This window comes from Oncorhynchus nerka, linkage group LG16 (assembly GCF_034236695.1).
Source record: "Oncorhynchus nerka isolate Pitt River linkage group LG16, Oner_Uvic_2.0, whole genome shotgun sequence".
In the NCBI taxonomy this organism is placed as follows: domain Eukaryota; kingdom Metazoa; phylum Chordata; class Actinopteri; order Salmoniformes; family Salmonidae; genus Oncorhynchus; species Oncorhynchus nerka.
This window is the reverse complement of record NC_088411.1, coordinates 37,438,026-37,455,381: the sequence shown is the minus strand read 5'-3', so window position 1 is coordinate 37,455,381 and position 17,356 is coordinate 37,438,026. Positions and strand designations below refer to the sequence as shown.

Below are 17,356 nucleotides of genomic sequence, written 5' to 3'. Positions count from 1 at the left end.
GTCTTAGTAACACAGGATGTATAGGGTGCCCAGGGTCTTAGTAACACAGGATGTATAGGGTGTACAGGGTCTTAGTAACACAGGATGTATAGGGTGTCCAGGGTCTTAGTAACACAGGATGTATAGGGTGTCCAGGGTCTTAGTAAGACAGGATGTATAGGGTGTCCAGGGTCTTAGTAACACAGGATGTATAGGGTGTCCAGGGTCTTAGTAACACAGGATGTATAGGGTGTCCAGGGTCTTTGTAACACAGGATGTATAGGGTGTCCAGGGTCTTAGTAACACAGGATGTATAGGGTGTCCAGGGTCTTAGTAACACAGGATGTATAGGGTGTCCAGGGTCTTAGTAACACAGGATGTATAGGGTGGGGTCAGGGTCTTAGTAACACAGGATGTATAGGGTGTCCAGGGTCTTAGTAACACAGGATGTATAGGGTGTCCAGGGTCTTAGTAACACAGGATGTATAGGGTGTCCAGGGTCTTAGTAACACAGGATGTATAGGGTGTCCAGGGTCTTAGTAACACAGGCTGTATAGGGTGTCCAGGACCTTAGTAACACAGGATGTATAGGGTGTCCAGGGTCTTAGTAACACAGGATGTATAGGGTGTCCAGGGTCTTAGTAACACAGGATGTATAGGGTGTCCAGGGTCTTAGTAACACAGGATGTATAGGGTGTCCAGGACCTTAGTAACACAGGATGTATAGGGTGTCCAGGGTCTTAGTAACACAGGATATATAGGGTGTCCAGGACCTTAGTAACACAGGATGTATAGGGTGTCCAGGGTCTTAGTAACACAGGATGTATAGGGTGTCCAGGGTCTTAGTAACACAGGATGTATAGGGTGTCCAGGGTCTTAGTAACACAGGATGTATAGGGTGTCCAGGGTCTTAGTAACACAGGATGTATAGGGTGTCCAGGGTCTTAGTAACACAGGATATATAGGGTGTCCAGGGTCTTAGTAACACAGGATGTATAGGGTGTCCAGGGTCTTAGTAACACAGGATTTATAGGGTGTCCAGGGTCTTAGTAACACAGGATGTATAGGGTGTCCAGGGCCTTAGTAACACATGATGTATAGGGTGTCCAGGGTCTTAGTAACACAGGATGTATAGGGTGTCCAGGGTCTTAGTAACACAGGATGTATAGGGTGTCCAGGACCTTAGTAACACGGGATTTACAGGGTATCCAGTCCGGGTTCCAAAATGGCACACTATTCCCTCGATAGCACGCTACTGACCAGTGCCCATATAGGTATTAGGATAAACACAATGTCTAAAGGACTGTGAGGACTGGAGGCTTGTCTTGTCCAATATGCTGTTTACCGGCCTCGTCTTATGGCATCCCACACAGACCCAGTTAATTCCCCAACATGCTTTTTACCAGCAGACAAATCTAACCGCCTGAGGTTGATGTTCGCTCCCCCGCTGAAATGTAGTTAGCATAATAAAAAAATCCCCATAAAGATCTGTCAGTTTAAGCTAGAGATATCTGTTATTATGCATTGGATGGATCTGAATCCACCACATCCTCCTATGTCGCACTCCCGCATCGGAGGTGAGAGGTCACAGAGATATAGTGTTTGTCAAACCGTCCGGTTTGGCCTAACAGACTATTATGACCCCTCTATGGAAAGATGAGACTCCCAAGAACACGAGCTCTGTTTGGCTCTACGACCCACACAAGTGTATTGAGACTCGTCTGATGTCGGTACAGGCCGATCTGCCAACTTCCGTCTGTAGCATCCAAACAGTTTGGGAGACACACAAATATGACTCCCTTGTGGAAAGATGAGACTCTCACAAACACGTAAATTTTTCTCTAGGACACACACACAGTTGGAGAGGATCAGGTTGTGTTTCTGAATTCAGTGTTTAGTTATCCCTCTCCTCTCCAGCTCAACTCTGACTGTGTGTACTTTGAGTTTCACTAAACCTGCTCACATTTCTCTTTCGTCTGCTGAATATGTCCCTCACTCTCCCTGATGCTTATCTTCTACTGTGTGTTTTCTCTCTCCTCTTTCCCTTTCTCTATTATTTCATCCCCTTTATTCTTACGGTTTCCTCTCTCTCTCTCTCTCTCTCTCTCTCTCTCTCTCTCTCTCTCTCTCTCTGTCACTTTCTCTCTCTCTCTCTCTCTCTCTCTCTCTCTCTCTCTCTCTCTCTCTCTCTCTCTCTCTCTCTCTCTCTGTCTCTCTCTGTCACTTTCTCTCTCTCTGTCTCTCTCTGTCACTTTCTCTCTCTGTCACTTTCTCTCTCTCTCTCTCTCTCTCTCTCTCTCTCTCTGTCACTTTCTCTCTCTCTCTCTCTCTCTCTCTGTCACTTTCTCTCTCTCTCTCTCTCTCTTATTTCGTCCCCTTTTTCCCCCCTCTCTCTCCTGTTCCTCTCCGTTGCTGGTGATCCCAGGGTTTTGGGTTTGTAACATTTGAAACGAGTGCCGATGCGGACCGTGCACGTGAGAAACTAAATGGTTCAATCGTAGAGGGACGCAAAATAGAGGTGCCTTCTTTCCCCCTTCCTCCCTACCCCGTTCTCTCTCTCCCTCTGCCTGGCGATGCCTGCCTGCCATCCCCCTCTCTTCTCCTCCTCCACCATCCCTCTATCCCTCTGCCTGATGCACCTTGATCGCTGCATGCTGAATGCTGAACTCTGAGCCGTAAGTGTGTGTATGTATGTATGTGTGTGTGAGTGTGTGCGAGTGCATGTGTTTTTATATCTCCTCTGCATGTGTGTGTGTGTGTGTGTGTGTGTGGGTGTGTGTGTGTGTGTGTGTGTGTGTGTGTGTGTGTGTGTGTGTGTGTGTGTGTGTGTGTGTGTGTGTGTGTGTTTAGGGGCATGTGTATCAGTTCAGATCAGAGTGTGTTTGATACTTAAGGAACAGAACACTCAGTTCCAGGTTTGATCCCAACAGACCTCAGCTTGATGTATGTGCCAGTTTGAAGTCCTCACTCGTGCTTTTCTAAGTACATATATACACGCGCTCTTTCCGTCTCTGAATCACTTCTGTGCCCTGTCCGCAAATACATGTTTAAATTAACTCAATCACTGGTTACCAAAGTGCTGCCAGCATTGCTTTAAATCCCACTTGTTTATCCAAAACCCCCGCGCTTGTATCAGACATCCCAGGGCAGAAACATATAGATGTATTTTCCATCTTTCTCAGGGTGTTTTCGCCATGTCTGCCGTTCCTCCGTCCCCATTAAGGGGAAACCTAGTCCGTTACACAACCGAAATGTGTCTTCCACATTTAACCCCTCTGAATCAGAGAGTTGCAAGAGCCATTTAACCCCTCTGAATCAGAGAGATGCAGGAGTCATTTAACCCCTCTGAATCAGAGAGTTGCAAGAGCCATTGAACCCCTCTGAATCAGAGAGATGTAGGAGTCATTTAACCCCTCTGAATCAGAGAGTTGCAAGAGCCATTTAACCCCTCTGAATCAGAGAGGTGCAGAAGTCATTTAACCCCTCTCAATCAGAGAGGTGCCGGAGTCATTTAACCCAACCCCTCTGAATCAGAGAGTTGCAAGAGCCATTTAACCCCTCTGAATCAGAGAGATGCAGGAGTCATTTAACCCCTCTGAATCAGAGAGGTGCCGGAGTCATTTAACCCCTCTGAATCAGAGAGGTGCAGGAGTCATTTAACCCCTCTGAATCAGAGCAATGCAGGAGTCATTTAACCCCTCTGAATCAGAGAGGTGCAGGAGTCATTTAACCCCTCTGAATCAGAGAGATGCAGGAGTCATTTAACCCCTCTGAATCAGAGAGATGCAGGATTCATTTAACCCCTCTGAATCAGAGAGGTGCCGGAGTCATTTAACCCAACCCCTCTGAATCAGAGAGTTGCAAGAGCCATTTAACCCCTCTGAATCAGAGAGGTGCCGGAGTCATTTAACCCCTCTGAATCAGAGAGATGCAGGATTCATTTAACCCCTCTGAATCAGAGAGGTGCCGGAGTCATTTAACCCAACCCCTCTGAATCAGAGAGTTGCAAGAGCCATTTAACCCCTCTGAATCAGAGAGATGCAGGAGTCATTTAACCCCTCTGAATCAGAGAGGTGCAGGAGTCATTTAACCCCTCTGAATCAGAGCAATGCAGGAGTCATTTAAGCCCTCTGAATCAGAGAGGTGCAGGAGTCATTTAACCCCTCTGAATCAGAGAGATGCAGGAGTCATTTAACCCCTCTGAATCAGAGAGGTGCCGGAGTCATTTAACCCAACCCCTCTGAATCAGAGAGGTGCAGGAGTCATTTAACCCCTCTGAATCAGAGAGATGCAGGATTCATTTAACCCCTCTGAATCAGAGAGGTGCCGGAGTCATTTAACCCAACCCCTCTGAATCAGAGAGTTGCAAGAGCCATTTAACCCCTCTGAATCAGAGAGGTGCCGGAGTCATTTAACCCCTCTGAATCAGAGAGATGCAGGAGTCATTTAACCCCTCTGAATCAGAGAGGTGCCGGAGTCATTTAACCCAACCCCTCTGAATCAGAGAGGTGCCGGAGTCATTTAACCCAACCCCTCTGAATCAGAGAGTTGCAAGAGCCATTTAACCCCTCTGAATCAGAGAGGTGCAGGAGTCATTTAACCCAACCCCTCTGAATCAGAGAGTTGCAAGAGCCATTTAACCCCTCTGAATCAGAGAGGTGCAGGAGTCATTTAACCCAACCCCTCTGAATCAGAGAGGTGCAGGAGTCATTTAACCCAACCCCTCTGAATCAGAGAGGTGCAGGAGTAATTTAACCCAACCCCTCTGAATCAGAGAGGTGCATGAGTCATTTAACCCAACCCCTCTGAATCAGAGAGGTGCATGAGTCATTTAACAAAACCCCTCTGAATCAGAGAGGTGCAGGAGTCATTTAACCCAACCCCTCTGAATCAGAGAGGTGCATGAGTCATTTAACCAAACCCCTCTGAATCAGAGAGTTGCAGGAGTCATTTAACAAAACCCCTCTGAATCAGAGAGGTGCAGGAGTCATTTAACAAAACTCCTCTGAATCAGAGAGGTGCAGGAGTCATTTAACCCAACCCCTCTGAATCAGAGAGTTGCTGGAGTCATTTAACCCAACCCCTTTGAATCAGAGAGGTGCTGGAGTCATTTAACCCAACCCCTCTGAATCAGAGAGGGGCAGGAGTCATTTAACCCAACCCCTCTGAATCAGAGAGGTGCAGGAGTCATTTAACCCAACCCCTCTGAATCAGAGAGGTGCATGAGTCATTTAACCAAACCCCTCTGAATCAGAGAGTTGCAGGAGTCATTTAACAAAACCCCTCTGAATCAGAGAGGTGCAGGAGTCATTTAACCCAACCCCTCTGAATCAGAGAGTTGCTGGAGTCATTTAACCCAACCCCTTTCAATCAGAGAGGTGCTGGAGTCATTTAACCCAACCCCTCTGAATCAGAGAGGTGCAGGAGTCATTTAACCCAACCCCTCTGAATCAGAGAGGTGCAGGAGTCATTTAACCCAACCCCTCTGAATCAGAGAGGTGCATGAGTCATTTAACAAAACCCCTCTGAATCAGAGAGGTGCAGGAGTCATTTAACCCCTCTGAATCAGAGAGGTGCAGGAGTCATTTAACCCCTCTGAATCAGAGAGGTGCAGGAGTCATTTAACCCCTCTGAATCAGAGAGGTGCAGGAGTCATTTAACCCCTCTGAATCAGAGAGGTGCATGGGGAGCAGTTGTTGTGGATTAACTGATTTGATCAAGGGCAGAACAGCACATTTATTCCCACTTTGCTGGCCCTGGGATTCAAACCAGCAACCTTGCAGTTATTGGCCCAACAGTCTTAACCACTAGGCTACCTGCAACCCCTATTGTTAAGGTAAAATACAGTTGAAGTCGGAAGTTTACATACACCTTAGTCAAATACATTCAAACTTAGTTTTTAACAATTACTGACAATTAATCATAGTAAAAAAATTCCCTGTGTTTGGTCAGTTAGGATCACCACTTTCTTATAAGAATGTGAAATATGAGAATAATAGTAGAGAGAATTATTTATTTCAGCTTTTATTTCTTTCATCACTACCCAGTGGGTCAGAAGTTTAAATACACAAAATTAGTATTTAGTAGCTTAAATTGTTTAACTTGGGTCAAACGTTTTAGGTAGCCTTCCACAAACGTCCTGACTGATGTCTTGAGATGTTGCTTCAATATATCCACATAATTTTTCTCCCTCATGAAGCCATCTATTTTGTGAAGTCACCAGTCCCTCCTGCAGCAAAGCACCCCCACAACATGATGCTGCCACCCCCGTGCTTCACGGTTGGGATGGTGTTCTTCGGTTTGCAAGCCTCCCCATTATTCCTCCAAACATAAAGATGGTCATTATGGCCAAACAGTTCTATTATTCTTTCATCAGACCAGAGGACATTTCTCCAAAAAGTACGATCTTTGTCCCCATGTGCAGTTGCAAATTGTAGTCTGACGTTTTTATGGTGGTTTTGGAGCAGTTGCTTCTTCCTTGCTGAGGGGCCTTTCAGGTTATGTCGATTTCGGACTCGTTTTACTGTGGATATAGATACTTTTGTACCTGTTTCCTCCAGCATCTTCACAAGGTCCTTTGCTGTTGTTCTGTGATTGATTTGCACTTTTAGCACCAAAGTACGTTAATCTCTAGGAGACAGAACGCGTCTCCTTCCTGAGTGGCTGCGTGATCCCATGGTGTTTATACTTGCGTACTATTGTTTTTACAGATGAATGTGGCACCATCAGGCGTTTGGAAATTGATTCCAAGGATGAACCAGACTTGTGGAGGTCTACCATTTATTTTCTGAGGTCTTGGCTGATTTCCTTTGATTTTCCCATAATGTCAAGCAAAGAGGCACTGAATTTGAAGATAGGTCTTGAAATACATCCACAGGTACACCTCAAATTGACTCAAATTATGTCAATTAGCCTATTAGAAGCTTCTAAAGCCATGACAGCATTTTCTGGAATTTTCCAAGCTGTTTAAAGGCACAGTCAACTTAGTGTATGTAAACTTCTGACCCAGTGGAATTGTGAAACAGTAAATTATAAGTGAAATAATCTGTCTGTAAACAATTGTAGGAAAAATGACTTGTGTCATGCACAAAGTAGATGTCCTACACGACATGCCAAATCTATAGTTTGTTAACAAGAAATTAGTGGAGTGGTTGAAAAACAAGTTTTAATGACTCCAACCTAAGTGTACGTAAACTTCTGACTTCAACTGTATGTAAATATCTAAATAATACCTGGGCCCATACATCACATCAGACACAGGCTAGTGTAGCATTAGCGTAGCCTCAAGATCTGACCTGCTGGTCTATTGGATATGAAAGCCATTAGCTGTAATTAGCGGCCAAGGGAAATGCTAACACAGTGGGTTAGGAAAACATACTAAACTCAACTCGACGCTGCCAGGGGCTGGTTGATACGGAGAGCTGTTTTTTACTTCAGCAACCTCAGAGGGAGAGATGATTTTATTTCTGTTTAGAGTGAGAGGCCCTAAGCGATTGATAGAGATGTTTGTAGAAAATGGATTCTGGCTCATTAGGTTTATAAGAACAAGGTGGTTCCCTTCACCAAGGTGGTTTGAACGTTTGCTTTCTGTTCATCTGATGCTGGTGATATACAGTGCCTTCAGAAAGTACTCACTTGTTCCACTTCTTGGTGCGTTACCAGGTGGGATTCAAATTGATTTAAATGTCTTTTTTTGTCAATGATCTACAGAAAATATTCCAATGTAAAAGTGTTCAACCCCCCAGAGTAAATACATGTTTAAATCCCCTTTGTAAAAGTGTTCAACCCCCCAGAGTAAATACATGTTTAAATCCCCTTTGTAAAAGTGTTCAACCCCCCAGAGTAAATACATGTTTAAATCCCCTTTGTAAAAGTGTTCAACCCCCCAGAGTAAATACATGTTTAAATCCCCTTTGTAAAAGTGTTCAACCCCCCAGAGTAAATACATGTTTAAATCCCCTTTGTAAAAGTGTTCAACCCCCCAGAGTAAATACATGTTTAAATCCCCTTTGTAAAAGTGTTCAACCCCCCAGAGTAAATACATGTTTAAATCCCCTTTGTAAAAGTGTTCAACCCCCAGAGTAAATACATGTTTAAATCCCTTTGTAAAAGTGTTCAACCCCCAGAGTAAATACATGTTTAAATCCCCTTTGTAAAAGTGTTCAACCCCCCAGAGTAAATACATGTTTAAATCCCTTTGTAAAAGTGTTCAACCCCCAGAGTAAATACATGTTTAAATCCTTTGTAAAAGTGTTCAACCCCCAGAGTAAATACATGTTTAAATCCCTTTGTAAAAGTGTTCAACCCCCAGAGTAAATACATGTTTAAATCCCTTTGTAAAAGTGTTCAACCCCCAGAGTAAATACATGTTTAAATCTCCTTTGTAAAAGTGTTCAACCCCCCAGAGTAAATACATGTTTAAATCTCCTTTGTAAAAGTGTTCAACCCCCCAGAGTAAATACATGTTTAAATCTCCTTTGTAAAAGTGTTCAACCCCCAGAGTAAATACATGTTTAAATCTCCTTTGTAAAAGTAAATACATGTTCAACCCCCTTTGTAGAGTAAATACATGTTTAAATCCCTTTGTAAAAGTGTTCAACCCCCAGAGTAATACATGTTTAAATCCCCTTTGTAAAAGTGTTCAACCCCCAGAGTAAATACATGTTTAAATCTCCTTTGTAAAAGTGTTCAACCCCCAGAGTAAATACATGTTTAAATCCCTTTGTAAAAGTGTTCAACCCCCAGAGTAAATACATGTTTAAATCCCCTTTGTAAAAGTGTTCAACCCCCAGAGTAAATACACGTTTAAATCTCCTTTGTAAAAGTGTTCAACCCCCAGAGTAAATACATGTTTAAATCCCCTTTGTAAAAGTGTTCAACCCCCCAGAGTAAATACATGTTTAAATCTCCTTTGTAAAAGTGTTCAACCCCCCAGAGTAAATACATGTTTAAATCTCCTTTGTAAAAGTGTTCAACCCCCCAGAGTAAATACATGTTTAAATCTCCTTTGTAAAAGTGTTCAACCCCCCAGAGTAAATACATGTTTAAATCCCCTTTGTAAAAGTGTTCAACCCCCCAGAGTAAATACATGTTTAAATCCCCTTTGTAAAAGTGTTCAACCCCCCAGAGTAAATACATGTTTAAATCTCCTTTGTAAAAGTGTTCAACCCCCCAGAGTAAATACATGTTTAAATCCCCTTTGTAAAAGTGTTCAACCCCCCAGAGTAAATACATGTTTAAATCCCCTTTGTAAAAGTGTTCAACCCCCCAGAGTAAATACATGTTTAAATCCCCTTTGGCAGCGATTATAGCTGTGAGTCTCTAAGAGCTTTCAACACCTGGATTGTATAATATGTGTACATTATTCTTTATAAAATTCTTCAAGCTCTGTCAAGTTGGTTGTTGGGCAGCTATTTACAAATCTTGCCATCGATTTTCAAGCTGCTTTAAGTCAAAACTGTAACTAGGTCACTCAGGAATATTAAATGTCGTCTTGATAAGCAACTCCAGTGTAGATTTGCTGAAAGGTGAACTCATCTCCCAGTGTCTGTTAGAAAGCAGTCTGAACCAGGTTTCCAATAGGATTTTGCTTGTGCTCAGCTCTATTTCGTTCCTTATTATCCTAAAGAACTTTGATAGTCCTTGGCGATGACAAGCATACCCAAACATGATGCAGCCACCACCATGCTTGAAAATATGAAGAATGGTGCTGTTCTGTTGCCCCAAACACAACGCTTTGTATTCAGGACATTAAGTCAATCTCTTTGACACATTTTTTGCAGTTTTCGTTAGTGCATTATTGCAAAGAGGAAGCATGTTTTGGAATATGTTTATTCTATAAAGGCTTCACTATCTCATTTAGGTTTGTATTGTGGAGTAACTACAATGTTGTTGATGCATCCTCAGTTTTCTCCCATCACAGCCATTCATCTCTGTAACTGTTTTCAAGTCTCCATTGACCTCATGGTGAAATCCCTGAGCGGTTTCCTTCCTCTCCGGCAACTGAGTTAGGAAAGATACATGTATCTTTGATGTGACTGGGAGTATTGATACACCATCCGAAGTGTAATTAATAACTTCACCATGCTCAAAGGGATATTCAATGTCTGCTTTGTTTTGTTTTACCCAATAGGTGCCCTTCTTTGCGAGGCATTGGAAAACCTCACTGGTCTTGTGTTTGAACCTGTGTTTGAAATTCACTGCTCGACTAAGGGATAATTGTATCTGTGGGGTACGGAGATGAGGTAGTCGAAACATAATTCTACTTTGACATTGTGAGATATTGTGTGTAGGTCAGTGACAAAGAATCTCAATATAATCCATGTAAAATTCAGGCTGTTCCACAACAAAATGTGGGAAAAGCCAACGAGTGTGAAGGCACTGTATTTCTGAAGGCACTGTATTAATCTGTATTGTTATGTTATTAGGTATTGTTTTGCTATAACTATAGTATAACTATATAACAAAAATGAAGCTCCAATATGCAGTTTAGCCTCACTGACTGTCTACAGTGTAATCTGTGTGTGTGTGTGTGTGTGTGTGTGTGTGTGTGTGTGTGTGTGTGTGTGTGTGTGTGTGTGTGTGTGTGTGTGTGTGTATGAATTTGTGTGTTCTCTCTAACTGTCTAAACTCTATCTGAACACAGGTTAACAACGCAACAGCAAGAGTTATGACAAACAAAAAGGTGGCAAACCCATACACGAATGGTAAGAGCTCCCCTTATCCTGCTCCCTACTCCCTCCTCTTTCACCTCCTCCCTACTCCCTCCTCTTCCTTCACCTCCTCCCTACTCCCTCCTCTTCTTTCACCTCCTCCCTACTCCCTCTTTCTTCACCTCCTCCCTACTCCCTCCTCTTCCTTCACCTCCTCCCTACTCCCTCCTCTTCATTCACCTCCTCCCTACTCCCACCTCTTTCTTCACCTCCTCCCTACTCCCTCCTCTTTCTTCACCTCCTCCCTACTCCCTCCTCTTCCTTCACCTCCTCCCTACTCCCTCTTTCTTCACCTCCTCCCTACTCCCTCCTCTTCCTTCACCTCCTCACTACTCCCTCTTCCTTCACCTCCTCCCTACTCCCTCCTCTTCCTTCACCTCCTCCCTACTCCGTCTTTCTTCACCTCCTCCCTACTCCGTCTTTCTTCACCTCCTCCCTACTCCCTCCTCTTCCTTCACCTCCTCCCTACTCCCTCCTCTTCCTTCACCTCCTCCCTACTCCCTCTTTCTTCACCTCCTCCCTACTCCCTCTTTCTTCACGTCCTCCCTACTCCCTCCTCTTCCTTCACCTCCTCCCTACTCCATCCTCTTCCTTCACCTCCTCCCTGCTCCCTCCTCTTCCTTAACCTCCTCCCTACTCCATCCTCTTCCTTCACCTCCTCCCTGCTCCTCCTCTTCCTTCACCTCCTCACTACTCCCTCTTCCTTCACCTCCTCCCTACTCCCTCCTCTTCCTTCACCTACTCCCTACTCCCTCCTCTTTCACCTCCTCCCTACTCCCTCCTCTTCCTTCACCTCCTCCCCTACTCCCTCCTCTTCCTTCACCTCTCCCTACTCCCTCCTCTTTCACCTCCTCCTACTCTCTCCTCTTCCTTCACCTCCTCCCTACTCCCTCCTCTTTCTTCACCTCCTCCCTGCTCCCTCCTCTTCCTTCACCTCCTCCCTTCTCCCTCTTTCTTCACCTCCTCCCTACTCCCTCCTCTTTCACCTCCTCCCTACTCTCTCCTCTTCCTTCACCTCCTCCCTACTCCCTCCTCTTCCCTTCACCTCCTCCCTACTCCCTCTTTCTTCACCTCCTCCCTACTCCCTCCTCTTCCTTCACCTCCTCCCTACTCCCTCCTCTTCCTTCACCTCCTCCCTACTCCCTCCTCTTTCTTCACCTCCTCCCTACTCCCTCTTCCTTCACCTCCTCCCTGCTCCCTCCTCTTCCTTCACCTCCTCACTACTCCCTCTTCCTTCACCTCCTCCCTACTCCCTCCTCTTCCTTCACCTACTCCCTACTCCCTCCTCTTTCACCTCCTCCCTACTCCCTCCTCTTCCTTCACCTCCTCCCTACTCCCTCCTCTTCCTTCACCTACTCCCTACTCCCTCCTCTTTCACCTCCTCCCTACTCTCTCCTCTTCCTTCACCTCCTCCCTACTCCCTCCTCTTTCTTCACCTCCTCCCTGCTCCCTCCTCTTCCTTCACCTCCTCCCTTCTCCCTCTTTCTTCACCTCCTCCCTACTCCCTCCTCTTTCACCTCCTCCCTACTCTCTCCTCTTCCTTCACCTCCTCCCTACTCCCTCCTCTTCCTTCACCTCCTCCCTACTCCCTCTTTCTTCACCTCCTCCCTACTCCCTCCTCTTCCTTCACCTCCTCCCTACTCCCTCCTCTTCCTTCACCTCCTCCCTACTCCCTCCTCTTTCTTCACCTCCTCCCTACTCCCTCTTCCTTCACCTCCTCCCTGCTCCCTCCTCTTCCTTCACCTCCTCCCTACTCCCTCTTCCTTCACCTCCTCCCTGCTCCCTCCTACCCACTTGTTCTTTTTGACCGACAGGACAGACAAACAGACGGACAGACAGACAGACAGATCAGTATATTTGCTGTATTAACTGATGAAATCAGATGGTGCGATATGTATTCAGTGACCGAGACTCTAACCCTATGATGACTGAACCATAACCAGCTACTCAGGTTATTTTCTATTTGCTTGGTTTTGGTATTTTATTTTGATTTTATTTGAATTCCACAGGACGTTATTCATTTGAAATCATTGCTTGAGGGTTTTTGGAAACTGCCTATTCCATCTGGCCTTTTCCCATGGTTTTCCCATGGTTAGGAGATGAAACAACCTAAGAAACGAGTGTTCCTCAAGGGTTCTTCGGGAATGGGAATGATTTCATGTGGAACCATTAGGGCTCAAATAACCCTTTGAAAAATTCAATGGTTCTTTAACAGCTTACAAAAAAGTGTTTTTCTTCTTTTAGTGATAATTCAAATATTTCCGGTGGCGGCTCATTAGAATATTTTAGGGAGTGGTTTACGCACAGCTATTTTTGGTGTAACCATGAGTCTCCTTCCAGTTCATGTAATCTGTTCTGTTTCGGGTACAGCCAATGATGTGTCTTGTGAGAGACTTGTACATGTCCTTGTGTTAATTGAGAATGGCTGATTTAAATCAGTGGTCCTTATTTCTCTCAGCCATGACAGGGCTAACACACCTGATTCACCTTGTCAATTAACACAATAATAACACCTTTTTTGCAATTTTAACAAAACAATATTTCTCACCACAATAAAAATAAAAAAACCTCTATGGTTCTTTCAAAGCATCTACACATAACCTTTGATTGAGGATCTGTTCCACATAAAGAACAATAGGGTTGGATACATAGCAGAACCCTTCTTTGTTGCTATATAGAACTGTTTTATTCATGGTTCTTTAAAGACCATCACGAAAGGTATTTTATAGTACCATAAAGCTTATATTTAGAACCGTATGAGCATGATTCTTTATAGAACCTTCAAAAAAAGGTTCCTTATAGCCCCCTAAAAGGAACCCTTATTTGGCCCTGTATAGAGAAGTTGCTGTTTTTGTTTTGTCTGTACAGGGATCATCTCTTAACATAATAAGTGTAAAGATGGAAAGGGGAATTGGTTCGGACATAAGGAGCGAAGGGAGGAAATGGAGAAAGTGTTGAGAGGACGGTAGGAGAAGGTGGAGGGGAAGGGGAAGGGGGAGGGGGAGGAAAGTGAATTTGGTGGAGAGGAGAGTGAATGGATGAGTGGATGGAGGAAATAAAAAGCAAAGGGCTCAATCTGAAAGGGCTTCAGGGTTTGTCTCTGTCTCTCTCTCTCTGACACACATTCATGTTGATGGAAGAGAGAGATACATCCAGAGAGAGAGAGAAGAGAAAAGAGAGAGAGACACATGTGGAGAGGGAGAGGAGAGAGAGAGAGAGGGAGAAGAGAAAGAGAGATAAATGGAGAGAGAGAAGAGGCCAGTAATGAATTGGCCAGACATGTCAACCCTCCTCTCTTCCTCCCTCCATCCCTCCATCAGAGTAGGGTTAGAGCAGTGCAGACAGAGAGAATGAGACCTGACTCCCCTTCCGTCACTGAACCACACTACCACACTACCACACCACCACACCATCAAACTACCACACCACCACACTACCACACCACCACACTACCACACTACCACACTACCACACCACCACACTACCACACCACCACACTACCACACCACCACACTACCACACCACCACACCATCAAACTACCACACCACCACACTACCACACCACCACACTACCACACTACCACACCACCACACCAACACACTAACACACTACCAAACTACCACACCACCACACCACCACACTAACACACTACCAAACTACCACACCACCACACCACCACACTAACACACTACCACACTTTCACACCAGCACACTACCACACTACCACACTACCACACCACCACACCACCACCAAAACTACCACACCACCACACCACCACACTAACACACTACCAAACTACCACACCACCACACCACCACACTAACACACTACCACACTACCACACCAGCACACTACCACACTACCACACCACCACACCACCACACTACCACACTACCACACCACCACACTACCACACTACCACACCACCACACCACCACACTAACACACTACCAAACTACCACACCACCACACCACCACACTAACACACTACCAAACTACCACACCACCACACCACCACACTAACACACTACCAAACTACCACACCAGCACACCACCACACCACCACAACACCACACCACCACACCACCACACTAACACACTACCAAACTACCACACCACCACAACACCACACTACCACACCACCCCACCACCACACCAACACACCACCACATCATCACACAACTTATTATTAATCTCCTCCTATCCTATCATCATGTCTCTCCTCCTATCCCATAATAATGTCTATCCTCCTATCCCATAATAATGTATCTCCTCCTATCTCATCATCATTTCTCTCCTCCTATCCCATCATCATGTCTCTCCTCTCCTCCTATCCCATCATCATGTCTCTCTTCCTATCCCATCATCTTGTCTCTCCTCCTATCCCATCATCATGTCTCTCCTCCTATCCCATCATCATGTCTCTCCTCTCCTCCTATCCCATCATCATGTCTCTCCTCCTATCCCATCATCATGTCTCTCCTCTCCTCCTATCCCATAATCATGTCTCTCCTCTCCTCCTATCCCATAATCATGTCTCTCTTCCTATCCCATCATCATGTCTCTCCTCTCCTCCTATCCCATCATCATGTCTCACTTGATATCCGATAATCATGTCTCTCCTCTCCTCCTAACCAATCCTCATGGCTCTCCTCTCCTTCTACCCCATCATCATGTCTCTCCTCCTATCAAAACCATTGTCTATCCTCTCCTCTTAACCAATCATCATGTCTCTCCTCTCCTCCTTATCCCATCATCATGTCCCACCTCCTATCAAATCATTACGTCTATTCTCTCTTCCTATCCCATAATCATGTCTCTCCTCCTATCCCATCATCATGTCTCTCCTCCTATCCCATCATCATGTCTCTCCTCCTATCCCATCATCATGTCTCTCCTCCAATCCCATCATCATGTCTCTCCTCTCCTCCTATCCCATCATCATGTCTCTCCTTCTATCCCATCATCATGTCTCTCCTCCTATCCCATCATCATGTCTCTCCTCCTATCTCATCATCATGTCTCTCCTCCTATCCCATCATCATGTCTCTCCTCCTATCCCATCATCATGTCTCTCTTCCTATCCCATCATCATGTCTCTCCTCCTATCCCATCATCTTGTCTCTCCTCCTATCCCATCATCATGTCTCTCTTCCTATCCCATCATCATGTCTCTCCTCCTATCCCATCATCTTGTCTCTCTTCCTATCCCATCATCATGTCTCTCCTCCTATCCCATCACAATGTCTCTCCTCCTATCTCATCATCATGTCTCACTCATATCCCATAATCATGTCTCTCCTCTCCTCCTAACCAATCCTCATGGCTCTCCTCTCCTTCTACCCCATCATCATGTCTCTCCTCCTATCAAAACCATTATGTCTATCCTCTCCTCTTAACCAATCATCATGTCTCTCCTCTCCTCCTTATCCCATCATCATGTCCCACCTCCTATCAAATCATTATGTCTATCCTCTCCTCCTATCCTATAATCATTTCTCTCCTCCTATTCCATCATCATGTCTCTCCTCCTATCCAATCAGCATGTCTCTGCTTTCCTCCTTTCCCATCATCATGTCTCTCCTCCTATCCAATCAGCATGTCTCTGCTTTCCTCCTTTCCCATCACCATGTCTCTCCTCCTATCCAATCAGCATGTCTCTGCTTTCCTCCTTTCCCATCATAATGTCTCTCCTCCTATCCCATCATCATGTCTCTCCTCCTATCCAATCAGCATGTCTCTGCTTTCCTCCTTTCCCATCATCATGTCTCTCCTCCTATCCCATCATCATGTCTCTACTCCTATCCCATCATCATGTCTCTCCACCTATCTCATCATCATGTCTCTCCTCTCTTCCTATCCAATCATGTTTCTCCTTCTATCCCAAAATAATGTATCTCCTCCTATCTCATCATCATGTCTCTCCTCCTATCTCATCATCATGTCTCTCAGTCCTATCCAATCATCATATCTCTCCTCCTATCCCAAAATAATGTCTCTCCTCCTATCCAATCATCATGTCTCTCCTCCTATCCAATCAGCATGTCTCTGCTTTCCTCCTTTCCAATCATCATGTCTCTCCTCCTATCCCATCATCATGTCTCTACTCCTATCCCATCATCATGTCTCTCCACCTATCCCAAAATAATGTCTCTCCTCCTATCCAATCATCATGTCTCTTCTCCTATCTCATCATCATGTCTCTCCTCCTATCCCATCATCATGTCTCTCCTCCTATCCCACGATCATGTTTCTCCTTCTATCCCATCATCATGTCTCTCCTCCTGTCCCATTATCATGTCCCTCCTCTCCTCCTATCCCAACAAAATGTCTCTCCTCCTATCCCATCATCATGTTTCTCCTTCTATCCCATCATCATGTCTCTCCTCCTGTCCCATCATAATGTCTCTCCTCCTATCCCATCATCATGTTTCTCCTTCTATCCCATCATCATGTCTCTCCACCTATCCCAAAATAATGTCTCTCCTCCTATCCCATCATCATGTCTCTCCTCCTATCCAATCAGCATGTCTCTCCTCCTGTCCCATTATCATGTCCCTCCTCTCCTCCTAACCCATCATGATGTCTCTCCTCCTATCCCAAAATAATGTCTCTCTTCCTATCCAATCATCATGTCTCTCCTCTCCTATCCCATCATCATGT

General features: G+C 45.0%; 1 protein-coding gene across 1 annotated transcript in view; it reads left to right on the top strand.

Moving 5' to 3' along the window:
- LOC115125341 (RNA binding protein fox-1 homolog 3-like) overlaps positions 1-17,356 on the top strand; it is a 143,781-nt gene that overhangs the window by 62,728 nt on the left and 63,697 nt on the right. Inside the window, exon 4 of the mRNA XM_065002665.1 lies at positions 10,625-10,685. Coding sequence (XP_064858737.1) covers positions 10,625-10,685 — 61 coding nt within the window. The remainder of the gene's footprint in view (positions 1-10,624; positions 10,686-17,356) is intronic.